The 16,902-nt window shown below is 65.8% G+C and overlaps 1 protein-coding gene across 3 annotated transcripts in view; it reads right to left on the bottom strand.

The window, feature by feature from the left end:
- Positions 1 to 2,868: 2,868 nt before the first annotated feature.
- MAPK1 (mitogen-activated protein kinase 1) overlaps positions 2,869 to 16,902 on the bottom strand; it is a 38,035-nt gene continuing 24,001 nt past the window's right edge. The window contains exons 1-9 of one of the 3 annotated variants that reach the window (XM_029049052.2): positions 16,140 to 16,192; positions 15,367 to 15,549; positions 12,496 to 12,685; positions 12,209 to 12,325; positions 7,666 to 7,780; positions 7,302 to 7,433; positions 6,970 to 7,079; positions 5,735 to 5,861; positions 2,869 to 3,051 (exon numbers count right to left, since the gene is read on the bottom strand). In XM_029049052.2, coding sequence (XP_028904885.1) covers positions 5,745 to 5,861; positions 6,970 to 7,079; positions 7,302 to 7,433; positions 7,666 to 7,780; positions 12,209 to 12,325; positions 12,496 to 12,685; positions 15,367 to 15,549; positions 16,140 to 16,177 — 1,002 coding nt within the window. In that variant the 5' untranslated portion in view covers positions 16,178 to 16,192 and the 3' untranslated portion in view covers positions 2,869 to 3,051; positions 5,735 to 5,744. Of the gene's footprint in view, positions 3,052 to 5,734; positions 5,862 to 6,969; positions 7,080 to 7,301; positions 7,434 to 7,665; positions 7,781 to 12,208; positions 12,326 to 12,495; positions 12,686 to 15,366; positions 15,550 to 16,139; positions 16,193 to 16,902 lie in introns of those variants that run through there. The other 2 variants (XM_029049051.2, XM_039915040.1) reach the window with 2 other exon arrangements.

The following is a 16,902-nucleotide window of genomic DNA, read 5'->3' as shown; positions in this document are numbered from 1 at the left end:
ACCTCGGGGTTCGCGGAAATATCTTCCTGGCCCCGGGGCGGCTGCACCCGACGGGCACCGCGGCGGGCGTGGAGGACGGCCCCGAGGTGGGCGCCACGGCGGGCACCGGGTTCTTTCACCCACATTCGGTCCAACGGAAAGAGCACCGGCCTGGGAGTTCAAGGACCTGGGTTCTAATTCTGCCCACTCTGCTCCGTGACGCCGGGCAAGTCACCTTCCGGGGCCTCGGTGACCTTACCTGTGTAAGGCGGATCAAATCCCACTCCGTCTTAGTCAATACTACTTATCGAGGACTTACCGTGTGCTGAGCAGTGTACTAAGCGCTCGGGACAGGACAATACAAGACAAAGTCAGCAGACACAACGGGCTTACGGTCAAGACTCTACCGGCTAGAGTCACACTGCGTGACCGTGGGCAAGTCACTTAACTTCTCTGTGCCCCGGTTACCTCATCTGTAAAATGGGGATGAAGACCGGGAGCCTCACGGGGGACAATCCGATGACCCTGTAATAATAATAATAATAATAATAATAATGTTGGTATTTGTTAAGCGATTACGTGCACTGTTCTAAGCGCCGGGGGGGGGGGGGGGGGGACACAGGGGAATCAGGTCGTCCCACTTGGGGCTCACAGTCTTACTCCCCATTTTCCAGATGGGGGGTAACCGAGGCACGGAGAAGTGAAGTGACTTGGCCACGGTCACAGAGCTGACAAGCGGCGGAGCCGGGATTCGCGCCCATGACCTCCGACTCCCAAGCCCAGGCTCTCTCCACTGCGCCGTGCTGCTTCTGTATCTCCCCCAGCGCTTAGAACGGTGCTCGGCACATAGTAAGCGCTTAACGAATGCCAACATCATCGTTATTACTGAGACTGCGAGCCCCACGGAGGACAGGGACCGTGTCCGCCCTGATTAACTTCTACCTAACCCCAGCGCTTCACACACAGTAAGCATTTAATGAACACCGTCGTTACTATCGTCAGTATCCCCTCTCGGACCCGACTGCCTCCCGGCTCCTCCGGGCTTCCCCTACCCCGCCTCCTGGCACCGGTCTTGTTACAGCGTCCTCTCCCGAGCGCTCAGTCCAGGGCTCCGCACCCGGTAAGCGCTCAATAAATACGACCGCATGAATTCCGAGGGCAGGAAAAGAGCGCCTCCAGCTCCGACTCCAGACGGGGCCGGGCCTCGACACCCGGCTGTCTCCGGGCACGGGGCCGGCACCCCCCCGAGGCCCCGGACTCCCTCCCGGGCCGGACGTGCCCATCGGTCGAGCGAGACCCGTCGGCCCGGAAGGAACCCGGGTGGGAGAGCGGGCGCTGCCGTGACCCCAGAAACGGCGGCGACCGCTGTGGGAGGTGGAGGGGGAGGGTCAACCGAGGCCCGCCCGAGACCTCCCCCCATCGGTCGGTTCCGCTGCCCGTCGGTGCGGAACCGGGGGCTCGGGTCCCAGCCGCGGTCCGGCCGGTCGGGGTCGGGGACCGCGGCTTCGACGGGGCCGACACCAGCGGGAAACCAGAGCCTCCCAGCGGAGGGCGGGTGAGGGCCCCGGGCGAGGACGGGCAGCCGGAGGGTGGGTGAGGACCGGGGAGGGCGAGGACGGAGGGAGGGTCGGCGGGCGGGCGCGGCGCCGTCGGTCCGAGGGTTCACGCGCCGAGCGTCCGGCCGAGCCTCCGGGCTGGAGGCCGGCGGGGGCCCGGGCCGGCCCCGTCCCCTCCGCCCCCGGAAGACGGCCGGCGCCGCGGTCACCGCGCCCGGCCCACCGGCCCGCCCGGCCCCTCGCCCGCCAGGAAACCACGCCCACAGCGGACTCTTGGTACAGTCAAAGGAGAAGATTCAAATTTATTCCCACAAATTACAAGTGCATTTTTGCTCATACTAGCAGGCGCCGTCCTACGATCCACTCAGCTGCCGCCGCCAGGAGAAGAGGAGGTCGTGAAAGGGTTGGGGGGGGGGAGGGGAGGGCGGGGAGGAGGAGGAGGAGGAAGAGGAGGGGGAGCCGGCCGGTCGGGGGCCGACCGGCCGGGCTGGAATAGTCGCCCTGGGCGGCCGACGGCCTCCCGCGGCACCGGGAGGCGACGTTCGTTCCATTGCTGCCGTGGCACTCGGACAGAAGCTCTAACAGTCATGCGAGGGTGCGGGATCGTCGGGAACGGGGCGGGGCCGTCCGGCCCGCGGCCGGAGGACCCCGGGGCGGGGGGGGGGCGGGCGAGGGGCGCGTGACACCGAGCACAGTCCACGTGGCACAACTTGAGTCACGAACACCGGGGACGAGCAGGGGGAGGGCGTGGGGGGGGGGGGGGCCGAGGGGAGGCGGGGATCACACGCGGGGCCGTGCAGGGGCGGGGGGGGGGGGGGGCCGCGGCGCCCCGGGCCTCGACGGGCCCCGGGGGGCTTCCCCGGCGGCCGGCCCACCCCCTCCGCCGCCCGGCGCCGGCCGCGTGGGGCTTTTTGCATAAATCTGTAAACACTCAGCACTGCGTACGGGGCGGGCGGACCGCCCGCCCCCCGGCCCCGCTCCTCCCTCCGGCCCCAGCCGGCCTCCGGGCGGCGGGGAAGGGGTGGGCGCCGACCGTCCGGGGGCCCCGCGGGAGCTCCCCGACGGGCCGCCGCCGCCGCGCTCGGGGCCGGGGCCGAGGCCAAGTGCAAATAGAGGGGCGTCACTGACTTAAAGTGCCCTGGGCGGGAGCCTCCCGCATCCAACGCCCGGGACGCCGGCGAGGCGGGAGAAGCGGAGCCCCGTGGGGAGAGGTGGGGCGGGGGCGGGCCGGCGCATCCCGCCAACCGGGGGCCGGGGCGGCCGCTGGGCCGAGAACGAGGGCGGCGCGGGGGGGGCCGGGGGGGGGGGCGGCAGCGGGCGTCACACACAAGAGTGTCAATCACGATTCTTCGCACTGAAAGAACTCATCGAAAGCAGAGAAAAGCCACAACTACCAGGGGCCGCCTCCGGAGCGACCGGGAGGGCGGAGACGGGCCGCGCGACACGGGGCCGGGGGGGAGACGGCCGGGAAGGGGGCGTCGGTGGCGAGGGGCCGTCGGTCCTCCGAGCCCTCCCCCTGCGGAGAGAACAGAGCACACGTCAGCCGGGGGCGGGGGGCCCCGAACCGGTCCCCTCCCTCCTCGGACCTCCCGCGAGGGGCCGCGCCACCACGCTGAGGACGCTGCCCGGACCGGGAGCGGTCACCTCCCCCGACGGAGGGCGGCGCCCGGCTCCTCGCCCAGAACCCGCCCTGCCCGTCCCCCCGGCCCGAAAACCGGGCCGGAGGAGCGGGCCGGAAACCGCCCGCTGCGAGCCGGGGTCTCGGAGGGACGGAGGGGCAAGGAGGCAAACGGGAAACCAGGCCCGGGGGCCGCGGACGCCGAGCCGTCGCCCGGCTCATCGGCGGCGTTGACTCAACGGCCGCTGCCCGTCGAGCACCGTATTGAGCGCCCGGGAAAGAACGACTCGACGGGGCCGGCAGAAGCGATCCCCGCTTCCACGACAGTGTCAGTTGACGGCGGGCCGGGAACGTGTCGCTCATCTCGTATTCTCAAAGCACTTAGCACCGTCTACCGCGTTCGGGGGGGGGGGGGGCCGCTCGATAAAATGTTACTAGTCCTCTCTCTAAAAGCTTCCTCCCGGCAGCTGTCACGCCCCCTCCTCACGGTTCCCACCCCGCGGACGTAGGCGGGCAGGGGCAAGTCCAGCCTCGGGGCCAGGCCGCCCACTTCGCCCGGGACCGGGTTGCCGGAGAGGCCGTCGTGCTGTCTGACGCCGGCCGTGGCCGGTACCGCTCGAGGAGCCGCACGCGGTGGCCGGGAAGAGTCCGGGTCTCCCGGCCGCGGCGACGCTACGCCTCTGCAGGCCTTCGGTCCCATCGGGGGGGGCGGGGGGGGACGACGACTCCCGTCTCCTTGTCGTCTGACAGTCCGCCAGTGGCCCCGGCCTTCCAGATCGACCCTTCCGCCGCCCGACCCCTCACCACGTTGTCGGTCGGTGCGCCGCCCGGGTGGCGGAACTCACGACGGCGCTGAGCTCTGAGTTGCCGGAGTGGATGTCCGTTTTCACACGCGCCTTCCCTGGGGCGGGCCGGTCCATCCCGTCGTCTCCTTTCCCGTTCTGGTCAGCACAGAGCGTCTGGCTGACCGGGTCTAGCGGCCTGCGGTCTTTGGCCCGCCTCCCCGGGCGGGGACGCCGCTTCCCGATGGGAAGGTGCTTCCCGTCGGCCAAGCTGGAAGGGTTTCCCACGGGTGCGAAAGTGCCTTTCTTCACGTGTGCTCGCGTCTCGTGTGGCCCGCTGCTAGCCTTTAGGCGGACGACTTCCAATTCCGTCGCTTTGGTTTGATGATTCTATTTGTGAAGGGCTTACTCTGTGCCAGGCACCGCTCTAAGCGCTGAGGTGGACACGAGTTAGTCGGGTTCGACCAGGTCCTCTTGCTTCGCTCTACCTGATCCTTAAGTCACCGTCTGCCTCCCGACCTCGACCGGAGGGCAGTGGTTATGTCTTCCAGCTTTCGTCCTCAGCCAAGCGCTTAGCACACTGCTCTGACCAGAACGAGCGCTCGATCGACATGACTGACTGACTAGGATCAGGCCCACCACCCCTCCCCGCTTCCAGCCTCCGGCCCCGACGACGGGCCACCTTCCGCTCCGCCCCGGCCGGCCGCGCCGACAAGCAGCCCCGTTAGAACCCCGACGAACTTGGCAGGACAGTCCCGTTTGCTAAGTGATGCCCACAGCCCAGATCCCGTCGCGGAAACAAGCCCTTTCTTCCTGTCTACACAAACCAGAGAGGCCTCGGGCCCGGTCCGCCCTGCTCCCGGCCCTGACGCTCCGCAGGGATCGTGTCCGCTGTTCCTCATTTAGTCTGAATCCACACGGGGATTCCGGGAGCCTCTGGATGACGCGGCCGACGGGCACGGAGGCGGGCCGGGAACGGACGAGGGGGCCGAGACGCCTCGAGGATCGCTGCCGTCCCCCTCCCCGATCTTTCTCCTCCAGGGTGGAGGGGCCGGTGGGTGTCTGAGCTCCCGTGGCCCCTCCTCCAGGGTCCAAGGTGTGAGGGAGGGTGGGAGGGAGGACTTGGGACAGCGTCCCTCCAACTACATAGGTTAAGGGTCGTCGGGGGGCCGCCGGGGGTGGGGGGCTCTTGTGGCATTTCCGCGGCCGTGACGGATGCCGTTGAGACAACCTCTTGGCCGGCTGGGAGGTTTTACGTGTCTGCGGAGCCCAGCTTCAGCGGGGGGTGGCCTAAGGGGAGCGGGCGGCTCCCGGCGAGACGCGGCCGTGCCTCGGTGGGATTCCCTCTCCCTCCCTGCTCGGCCGTGAGGGGCACGAAGCTCCCCGGTACCTCCTCCTTCGAGCTAATCCGGCGGGGGCACAGAGCAGCCCCCACGGCGTGCCGAGGGGCCCCGGAGAGATCGCCTCGACGACACAGTCGGTGGCACCGAGGCCGCAAGGCCCCCACCACCCTGGGACGGGCCCCGTCGCGGGACGTCTGACCCGTCCCTGGACTCCGGAAGCACGGAAGGCGGTCGTCCCTCAACTGCAGAGACCGAAGACCCTCATCCCGACCGTGGGAGGACCCCGCCCAACGTGCCCCCGGCAACGTGGGGACCGGCGTGGCTCCCCGCGAGCTGGACCCCGTCACCGGCGGGAGCCCCGAGGGGCAGTGCGGATGGAGGGTCCGGCACCCCGGGGCCCGGTCGGCGCACTCCCCCTCAACCCCCCGCCGCGATGGCGACGACACGCCTGGGTACCTGCGGGCAGTTACGATCGGTGTCCCGGCTGGAATCGCGCCGTCTCCTCGAAAATGAGCTCCTTCAGCTTCTCCTTGGGCAGGTCATCGAGCTCCATGTCGAACTTGAACGGGGCCTCGGCTACAGGCTGGGGACAAGAGCGACGCGGGCCGTTGCCGTGGTAACGCCCCGCTCTCCCCCGTCACCCCCCCCAGGGATGGGACTCCCCAGACTCGGGAGCGCGGGGCACCGGCCCGGGGCCCCCAAGGGGAGCGGAAGGGCCATTCCGTTGGGCTCTGAAGCGCAAGACTCTGCCTCCCCACCGCCTCAGCCCCGGGAGCTGCTGGGGGCCCGACAGAGCCCGGAGCCAATGGGCACTGCCCTCTCCTCCACAGTTTCCTGCCGCTCTTTCGCTGTACTAAGCACTGGGGTAGATACGTGCTGATCAGGTTCGACACCATCCCTATCCCACTCGGGGCTCGCGGTCTTAATCCCCATTTTACAGCTGAGGTGACTGAGGCACAGAGAAGCCGAGCGAGGTGCCCAGGGTCACAGAGCCGACGGGTGGCGGAGCCCGGACGAGAACCTGGGTCCTTCTGATTCCCGAACCCGCTCTCTATCCACTAGGCCACGCTGCTTCTCTCTCCTCCTGCATCTGCTCCCCAAACGAGCCTCCTCGTCTCCTACCTCAACCGTGGCTTGTCAGAGCGACCCCGGGCGCCAGAAGGCAGCTGGCCAGCCTCCCCCCCCACCAACGGCAAGACCGGCCGGTGATCCCTCCCGTAGGAAGGGCCCGGCGGGAAGAAGGCCACCAGCTTGGGACCGGGAGCCGCCCCGGCCGGGCTCCAGCTTCTCCCCTCAGTGACCGGGGCCAAGCCCCGGTCGCCCCGGCATCTCCGCCACCGGACTGGCCACTCCCGGCCCGGCACCCCAGGGGGGCCCCGAGGCCCACCGCCTCGACGCCTTCGGCGACACATCTGCGGCGGAGGCGAGGGCAGGCTGGAGTTGGGGGAGAATTCTGCTAAACCCATCCCGCTCCCCTCCGGTGTCACTCAATTCCTTTTCCCTGTTCTTTGCAGAGAGTCCAAGGTCTACCCGTGGGATGTCGGGAACAGCCGGCGTCTTCTAGGGGAGGGTCTGAAACCACCCCCCTCCGTGCCGAGGCCCTGAGCCCCCACGCGTCCAACCCGGCTCCCCCGGGCCTGCCGGGCCCCCCGGAGTCCTTCCCCCTACCCCGGGGCGGCCGAGAGCTTCACCTCATCGCTGGGGTCGTAATACTGCTCCAGATAGGGGTGGGCCAGCGCCTGCTCCACTTCGATCCTCTTGTGCGGGTTGAAGGTCAGCATCTTATCCAGCAGATCCAGAGCTGCGCCGGGTAGGAAGTCGGGCGTGAGGACGGGACCACGGCCCCGGCAGAGAGAGCCGGCGAAGGTAGCCGGGGACGGGTGCCGCCCCGCCCCGCACCCCCGAGACCCTGATTTCCGACAAACACCGGCCACATCGCGGTGGCCGAGGGCTCGGGCCCGGGAGGAGGAAGGGGGAGGAGGCGGGGCCGACAGGTCGGCTCGGGGGGGGGGGGGGGGCCCACCTTTGGGATCGGCGTTCGGAAACAGCCTGTTCCACGGCACCTTGTTTTTGTGGGGAAGGGAGAGCAGGTAATTTCTGGCCTTCAGGTTGATGATGCAGTTCAGGTCTTCCTGCGACGGGGACCCGAGGATGCCTACGGGGGGGATGGGGGAGGCGGGGGGTAGGTGGGGAGCGGGGACGGGGGCACAGGTTCGGACCCCGCTCGCTCCCGGCCCCCGGCCCCCCACCGACCCTTCTTTTCCAAGCCCAAACCGTGCCCCCCGTCGGGATCGGAAGGGATGGGAGCTGACGTCGGGGTGAGGGGAGGGGGGAGGAACGGTCCGGTCCGCTCCCGGCTCCCGGGACCCGGCCCCCGGAGGACTCACCGAGGATGTGGTTCAGCTGGTCGAGATAGTGCTTCCCCGGGAAGATGGGTCGGTTGGACAGCATCTCGGCCAGGATGCAGCCCACGGACCAGATGTCGATCGACTTGGTGTAACCCTACGGGGGAGGGAGAACGTCTCCGACTGGGCCGGGACCCCTCCCCTCCCGGTCGGAGCCCGGGCCGCCCGACGCGCTCGACCCTGCCTCTCTGATGACCCGCACGGGTCACACCGTGACCAGGGACCGAGTCACACCCTCCGAGAAATGGTACGTGTGCCGCGCTGACCGTGCGCCGCCGGGGTCCGTGCTAGCTCGGCGGGTCGGACCGGCCCCCTGCCCCACAGGCTTACCCTGCTAAGAATGCCTATGGCCCTTTTCCTGTCTTATAAATTTATATATGGCGAGAAAAGCAGCGCGGTTTGGTGGTTAAAGCCCGGGCCTGGAAGTCAGGAGGACCTGGGGACTAATCCCGGTTCCGCCACGTGTCTGCCGTGTGACCCTGGGAAAGTCACTTTGCTTCCCCGTGCCTCCGGTTCCCTCATCCGTAAAATGGGGATTGAGACCGTCAGCCCCATGTGGGACAGGGACCGTGGCCGCCCTGATGAACCTCTACCTACCCCGGTGCTTAGAACCGCGCTCAGCACATCCGAGGCACTCAGCGAATACCACCATTACCGTCACCATGAGTATTATCATCATCATCTGCTTCTATCAGGGTCCGCGGCCCACCTCTAGACCGTAAAGCCCGCCGTGGGCAGGGAGCGTGGCTCCCGACTCTGTTGTATCGTACTCTCCCAAGCACTCAGAACGGTGCTCTGCACACGGTAAGCACTCAACAGATACCACCGACCGACCGTCCCGCTGCTAAGTAAATAACAACGGCAACTAGGTACGAGCGTACTCTGTGCCCGGGGGATAAGGACAGACGGATCAGTGGCGTCCGGGCGCTTACTGTGAGCGGAGCACTGTACTAACTTCTTGGGACAGCACGGTCAGGAGACACAGTTGTGGCCCTCGAGGAGCTTCCAGTCTAGCGGGAGAGCCAGGGACAAGGGAGGAGGCGGAGAAGGGGAGGGCAGATGCGGGGAAAGAGCTATAGCGGCCAGAGGGCCGAGGAAGTCTTGAGGTCGGGGCGCTGAGGAGGGAAGGGCGCTGAGGGGGTGCCCTCATCCGCTACGCGATCCCTCGGGCGCTGCCCATCGCCCGCCGGCCCTCAGAACGTCCTACGGAACTGGGCCGGACTCCGTCCGGGTCCGCCAGCGGCGCCCCAGGGGACACTGACTACCGCACGGTTCTAAGCGCCCCGTGGGCAGGGCTCCTGCCTGCCAACTACTCTACTCTCCCAAGTACTACGTAGAGTGCTCTGCTCTCCCCCGCTCCGCCCGTCCCTCCCTCCTCCTTCCCCTTCTTCAACTCTCCCGTCTTTCCCGGCAGCATCTCCGGAGGAGACCTCCTGACTTCTCTCCAAACCCACCCCCTCCATCGGCCCGTCGGACCTTCTCCCTCCACGCCGTACCCAAATGCTTGCGTCCTCCCATCTTCCCCTCCCTGACCATGGTCATCTTCACCTGTCTGTTCTCCACCGGCTTCTCGGCCACTGCACTCTCCGGCCCTTTCACGAGCTCTTCCCTTGCTCCACCCCCGAACCGTGGGGTTCCCTCAAGGCTCAGTTCTGGGTCCCCTTCTAGTCTCCTCCTACACCCACTCCCTTGGAGAACTCCTTCGCTCCCGTGGCTTCGAATGCCATCACTACATGGATGCTTCCCAAATCTACCTCTCCATCCTTGACCTCCTGCCTCCTATTCCCAGTGAGCTCTTCCTGGACGGCCCCGCTGATCCCTCAAAGTAAACACGTCCAAAGCAGCACTCCTCATCTTCCCACTGGCTGCCCCGTGACTTTCCCTTCACCGGAGACGCCACCGCCGTCCTTCCTGTCTCACAAGCCCGTAACCCTGATGATGTCCTCAACTCGTCTCTCCGATTCAACTCATGCACGTCGCCTATCACAGGATCCTGTCAGTTCAACCTTCGTTAACACTGCTAAAATCCATACTTTCCGCTCCATCCACACTGCTACGTTACCCCAGGCACTTCTCCTATCCCGCCTTGATCACTCCACCAGCCTCTTCGCTGACCTCCCCGCCTCCCGTCTCTCCCCACGCCAGTCCACACTTCACTCTGCTGCCCGGCTCATTTTCCCTCCCCCAAAAAATCAGGCCACGTCTCCCCGCTCCTCGAGAAACTCCGGCGGTTGCCCATCCGCCTCCGCAACCGACAGAAACTCCTCACCGTCGACTTTAAAGCCCTCCATCGCCTCGCCCCCTCCCACCTCGCTTCGCCACTCTCCTACTACAACCCAGGCCGCACACTTCGCTCCTCTAACGCTGACCTCCTCACGGTCCCTGGGTCTCGTCTATCTCATCACCGACCTCTCCCCCACGTCCTGCCTCGGGCCCGGCCCGCCCTCCCTCCTCACATCCGACAGACGGAACTTATTGAACGCATCTCCAAGAGGCCTTCCCTGACGACGCCCTCACCTCCCCCTCTCCCTTCTGCAGCATCCCCGTACTTCTAACCCCCCCCCCGGCGCCTAGTACAGCGCCTGGCACATAGTTGAGCGCTTACCAAACGCCATAATGATTATTATCTTTCAGACATCCGTCCCTCGGGCCCAGAAGCACTTTCGCACAGACCCGTAATGTATTTATTTCTGTCAATGTCCATCTCACCTCGAGCCTGAGACCTCGCCGTGGGCAGGGAACACGTCCGCCAACTCTCCCGAGGATTTAGTACAGCCTAAGTCAGTCGATCGTGTTTACCGAGCCGTTACCGTGCGCAGAGCTTGGGAGAGCGTAACGAGAAACAGACGCATTCCCCGTCCACAAAGAGCTTCTGGGCTAGAGGGGGGTAAAGTCTACACTGCTCCGCCACAGTAGGTGCTCGAGGAGTACAAATGAATGCCAGGATTGTACACTCCCTCTGGGGAAGGGTCCCGTCTACTAATCATTCCTGAACTCTCCCAAGCGCTTCGGTAGTAGCAGATGGTACCGATCAAGCGCTTACTGCGTACAGATCAGTGTACTAAGCGCCGGGAAAGAATCCACAGGCGGGAATTGGGGTTACCGTCCCTCGGGGGGTTCCCCGCCGATAAAGGCCGAGGAGGAGCAGGATCTGGCCCCAGATACCCTGCGGAGACGAAGCACAACGCTAAGGCGGCATCAAACCGAGGTGGGCCCAGCGCTCTGCACGCGGGAGGCCCCCGGTGGCACGGTCAGCGCCGTGGCACGTCCGAGGGGCATCCTCGCGGGCTCGACCGTCGGCCGAGATCCCCGTCGCGGCTCCCCCGCCGCTCTCCTCCGCCTACCTGCCCGGTGACCGCGTCTCGGCCTGCCTCCCATCGGTCATTTCTCTGGTGTCCATCCCACCCCCGCTGGACCGTACGCTCCTCGAGGGCGGGCTCTCTGGTCCTTAAACGCTCTGGCGTTGCGCTCAGCACGGAGCCGGTGCTTAGCCGAGACTACGGATCGATAGGTCATGGCTTGGTTCGGCACCAACTCCCCTGGGCGGTTTCCTTGGGAAGCAGCGTGGCCGGGCGGATAGAGCGCGGGCCCGCGAGTCAGAGGACCCGAGTTCTGATCCTGGCCCCGCCACTTGTCTGCCACGTGACCTGGAGCGAGTCACTTCGCTTTTCTGGGCCTCAGTTTCCTCATCTGCAAAACGGGGATTCGACGTCGTGAATCCCGTTCAGTACAGGGACCGTGTCTGGCCTGATTAACCTCTACCCCAGCACGTACAGGAGTGCCGCTTTTTTATGATATCTATTAAGCCCTTGATATGTGCCAGGCACTGTACTAAGCGCTGGGATAGATACAAGTTAATCAGGTTGAACACCGTCCCCGTCCCACATGGAGCTCACGGTCTTAATCCCCATTTGACAGATGAGGGAACTGAGGCCCAGAAGCGAGGCCTAGTGGAGAGAGCCAGGGCCCGGGCGTCCGGGGCCCTGGGCACTAACTCCGGCTCTGCCACTCATCGGCTTGTATGACCTTGGTCAAGTCACTTCACTTCCCTGGGCTTCAGTTCCCTCATCTGTACAACGGGGATTGACTCTGAGTCTCGTACGGGACAAGGACCGTTCCCAATCTAGTTGGCTTTTATCTATCCCAACGCTCAGTACAGTGCCTGGCACACAGCAAGCTCTTATATACCATTTAAAAAAAAAAAAATATATATATATATATGCCTCGCCCGAGGTCACAGAGCAGACAGGTGGCGGAGCTGGGACGAGAAGCCAGGTCTTCTGACACCCAGGCCTGGGCCCTTTCCCTTGGGCCACGCTGCTTCTCACAGTGCTGGATCCAGAGTGAGCGCTTAACAGATCACCAAACGACGGAGCCCCGCCGCCCCAGGGGACAACCTGATACTCGCGCAGGCTGGGGGGGGGGTCGGCGTCGGGCCCTCGCTCCCCACCGTCCCCCGGCGGCCACGGTCTTTCCGGGGGGCTGCCGCCTGGCCCAGGGGTCGGCGTCCCGGCCCGGCCGTTACCTTCGAGTTGAGCATGATCTCGGGGGCCCGGTACCAGCGCGTGGCCACGTACTCCGTCAGGAAGCCCGTGTGGTCGTGGTCCGGGTCGGCGACCCGCGCCAGCCCGAAGTCGCAGATCTGGTGACGCAGAAAGCGGGTCGTTCGCCGCGCCCCGCGGGGGTCCCCCTCGGCCCCCCGGCCCTCCCGGGAGCGGGGCGGGCCGTCGGGCGGGAGGCGGGGACCGTCCCGAGCCCGGGCCCCCCGGCGCCGGGTCCCCCGAGCGCCCGGGGCCGGGCTGCAGGACCCACCTTGAGGTCGCACGTGGTGTTGAGCAGCAGGTTGGAGGGCTTGAGGTCCCGGTGCAGGACGTTGGCGGAGTGGATGTACTTGAGGCCCCTCAGGATCTGGTAGAGGAAATAGCAGATGTGGTCGTTGCTGAGGTGCTGCGTCTTCAGGAGCTTGTAGAGGTCCGTCTCCATCAGGTCCTGCACGATGTAGCTGTCCCCGACCGTCAAGGACGGGCCCCGGGAAGGAGGGGGCCGGCCGGCCCGGGACCCCCGGCCCCCCACGCCGCCGGCCCGCTCACCTACGCGGGACCCAAGCCCCGTTCCCTTCTGAAGGTCCGGGGGGCCGCCTCGCGTCGGGAGGCCGCTGCCGGGCAGCCCAAGCGCCCGCGCCCTTCCCCGCCGGGGCCCGGCCTCTCGGGGGAAACCCACGCGGGCTCTCGCCAGTTAAAGCCCTCGATCCCCTACCTCCCCCGATTACCTTGTAGCGACCCCAGCGCTCAGAACGGTGCTTTGCACAGTCAGCGCTGAATAAATACCGTTATCATCACCATCACGGTCCTACTACACCTCGGCCCCCCCACCTGGCTCCCCCCCCCCCCGGACCTCGATCTCTCCCGTCGTCCCGCCGACCTCTCACCCCCGTCCTGCGTCTGGCCTAGCACGTCCTCACTCCTCAAATTCATCCCCCGTCCCGGGTCCAAAGCCCTGACGTCCACAGTTCTCATTAATATAATTACAGTAATATCGGTCTCCTCCTCTAGACCTTAAGCTCGTCGTGGGCTGCAAGTGCGCCTGTTAGACGGTTATACTGTCCTCTCCCAAGCGCAGGGAGCGCTCAGTAAATACGACCGCCGGGCTGACTCTCGTCCCGCCTGGCCGCCGGCCGTGTTGGGGCGGCCGGGGCGGGGACCCCGTGGAGCAAGCCCGCCTCTGCCCAGAGTCTCCTACCCCCGATCGCCTCCCGCGGCCCGTCAGGCCCGGGGCCGTGGGGGGGACGGGACCTCTCCGAGAGGACGGGAGGGAGCAGGAAGGCCTCCCCACGGCCACCGCCTCGGCACACGCCCCTTTCCGGGGGGCGAATCCTCCACCCCCGGCGGCAGGCGTCGCAAGGGAGCGCCCGGCCACCTCCGCGTCTCCCCCGGGGCCCATCAGGCTCCCTCCCTCTCTTCCGGGGTCCCCTTTCCGCCTCCCAGTCCTCTCTCCCCTTCGCCACGAATCCCGGCGAATCCCACCTCTGCCGCTTGTCTTCTGGGTGACCTCGGGCAAGTCACCTAACCTCTCTGTGCCTAAGTCACCACATCAGCAAAATGGGGGTTGACCGCGAGTCTCGCGCGGGACACGGACGGCGTCCAACCCGACTAGCTTGTATCCACCCCAGTTTTTCAACAGTGCCAGGCCCGGAGTGAGTGCTTACAAATACCATTTAAAAAGAAAAAAAATATATATATATATATATATCAGTGTTCTCTCCGCCGCTCCCACCTCTCTCCTCTTCCCCGGACAACTGCCTTCTCGCCCCTGTGCCTTCTCGCCTCTCCTCCCGCCCCAGCCGCTCTTCCCTGGGCCCCTCTGTCCCGACCACCCTCATTTCTGGACAGAAGGAGGGACTATTTTTAGATGGCTTCCTGACTAAAATAGGACTGCGGGGCCTCGGTGAGAGAGAGTTGGGAAGGAGGAGAGGGGGAAGAGGGGATAGATCGAGTTGGGGGGGGTGGTGGGGGGGAAATATGAGGGAGGGGGAGAAGGGGAATCTGGGCAAGATCGCTTCTCCATCCTTAGGGAGAGGACGGAATCACCGGTGTCCCCAGCCCGGCCCCTCGGTCTCTCCCCCAGCGGGCAGGCGGCACCGGCCGGCCCTCGGACAGGGCACGGCCACGGGGCTCCGTCACCCCCTGCCCACTCCCCTCCCCGGCCGAGGGCGTCTACTCCAAATCCATTCTGAGGGAAAACTGGGATGGCCGGGTAGGTCTCCACGGTGAGCGGGGGTCGCCGGGTCCCCCAAGGTCACCCGTGAGGATCAGGGGAAATAAGCGGGGTTCAGGGGCCGGGGCGCCAGAGTGGAGACGACGAGCCTCTCTGAGGAGGCCTGGTTGGGGAGTCTGAGGTGCAGGGAGGTGGGGGAGGACCCAAAGAGGCCCACGCGGGCCGGGAAACCGTTACCACGGGAAGGCTGGGAAGCAGCGTGGCCTACGAGTCGGAAGGACGTAGGTTCTAATCCCGGCTTCGCCTCCTGACCTCGTCTGCAAAATGGGGATTAAGACCGCGAGCCCCGGACTGTGTCCGACCTGCTTAGCTTGTATCTACCCCACTGCTTGGTAAATAATAATAATAATAATAATAATAATAATAATATAATATATGATATCTTGCTTATGAGACGTACATCACCCTGATTCCATTTATTCGCTATTGCTTTAATGAGATGTTCTTCCCCTTGATTCTATTTATTGCCACTGTTCTCGTCTGCCCGTCTCCCCCCGATCAGACCGTAAGCCCGTCAAAGGGCAGGGACCGTCTCTATCTGTTACCGATTTGTCCACTCCAAGCGCTTAGTACAGTGCTCTGCACATAGTGAGCGCTCAATAGATACTACTGAATAATAACAATTGCATTTGCTAAGCAGTTGCTACGCACCAGGCACTGCTCGACGCACAGATACACGGTGATCGAATCGGACACGGTCCCTGACCCACACAGGGCTCGCAGTCTTCCTCCCCATTTTACGGACGAGGTAACCGAGGCCCAGGGAAGCGAGGCCACTTGCCCGAGGTCACACGGCCCGCCAGCGGCGGACCCGGGATCGGAACCGGGTCCGGCTCCATCCCCGGGGGCCTCGCGGCCTTTCCGTACGCCACCCGGCCCGCGCCCCGCTCCCCCCCGAAGGAAGGATACACATCTTTCATCTGCTCGATGGTCGGGGCGCGGATGATGTCATTGATGCCGATGATATTCTCGTGCCGGAAGCGCAGTAAGATCTTGATCTCCCGCAGAGTTCTCTGGCAATACGTCTGGTGCTCGAAGGGGCTGATCTTCTTGATGGCCACCCGAACTTTATTGACGTTATCGTAGGCGGAGCTGAGAGAGAGCGGGACCAAGGAGGGGACGGTGAAGACGGGGTTGCAGACCCGACGGGCCTCCCGGGCCCTGCCTTTCGCCAACGCCCGGGCCCCGGGATCTGTTCTGAGAAGACCGAAGCGAGAAAAAATCGGCGAGTAGCGGCCCGACTCCAACGCCCCAGCCCCCGGGGATCGGGTGGGTCCGGGGTTTGGCTGGAGGAAGGCCAGAGGAGGGGTGAGAGAGGCCCGAGAGGAAAGAGAGGCCCCGGGCCCGGGACGCCCGCCGGAGCCCGCCCCTTCGGCACCCCGCGGTTCCTCCGCCGGAGCCTTCGGGGGGCCGAGGGTGGGGCCCGGACCGGAGAGGACCACTCGAGGCGGGGAGGTCGGCGAGAGGGAACCCGCGGCGCCGAGGGGCCCCCCGGCCCGTCGGCGCGATGTGCCCGTTCACCAGAACCGCCGGGCGCGATGCCCCACGTCCCCCGAAGCCCCCGGCGTCGGGAGGAGGCGGGGAGAGAACGGGCAGCAGAGACCCCAGACTCGTCCCACCTAGCTCCAGAACTTGCTCTGTTGGGAAGGTGACTGCCGGGTGGGATTAGAAATTCCACCCACCTGAGCCCCAAACCTTGATTCTTAAGACTGCTCCCCATCCCCAGAGCAGAGGGCCGCTCTCCGCCCCACAGCCAGTGAGCACCCAGCTAACTCGGCGCCCCCGCAACGACAGAGCACCGAGAGCCGCTCTCCGCCCCCGCCGCCGAGCTTCTCTCCGCCCCCGCGCGCTCAGAGCCTCCGTCTGCGCCCCCGCGCGCCTGGAGCACTGACAGCTTCTTTCTGCCGCCGCAGAGAACCGAGAGCCGCTCTCCCCGTCCCCCCGTGCCCGGGGGGGGGAGGCGGGCGCCCCGAGGTGACCCGGTCCCGACTCGGCCTGCCGGTCTGGCCTCCTCCCGGGCCGGACGGAGACCTCGCCGGACCCCCTCGAGCCCTCGGCGCGTTTCTGACCAACCCGCCCCCCTCCGGGATGACGACGGCGCAGATGGCGGGGGAGGAGGAGCGTCCTGGGGACGGGAGGGGCGGCGGGGCCGAGACCCGCACACCTCAGGGCCGCTTCCCAAACGGGCAGCCACCAGAAACTGCTTGGCCCGGGGTGAGGGGCGAGAGGCAGAGGTCTGCGGGGGAGTCAGAAGGCCCCGGGTTCTAATCCCAGCCCTGCCACCTGTTTGCTGTGGGACCCTGAGCACTTCACTTCTCGGTCACCTCACCTATAAAATGGGGGGATTAAGCGTGTGAGCCCACGGAGGGCAGGGACCGGGTCCCGACTTTTTAACCTGGATCCACCCCAGTGCTGAGAACAGAGCCGGGCACACCGAAAATATTT

Source organism: Ornithorhynchus anatinus, chromosome 21, assembly GCF_004115215.2.
Source record: "Ornithorhynchus anatinus isolate Pmale09 chromosome 21, mOrnAna1.pri.v4, whole genome shotgun sequence".
In the NCBI taxonomy this organism is placed as follows: Eukaryota; Metazoa; Chordata; class Mammalia; order Monotremata; family Ornithorhynchidae; genus Ornithorhynchus; species Ornithorhynchus anatinus.
Note: the sequence above shows the minus strand (reverse complement) of the source record. Positions and strands in the feature narration are given on the sequence as shown.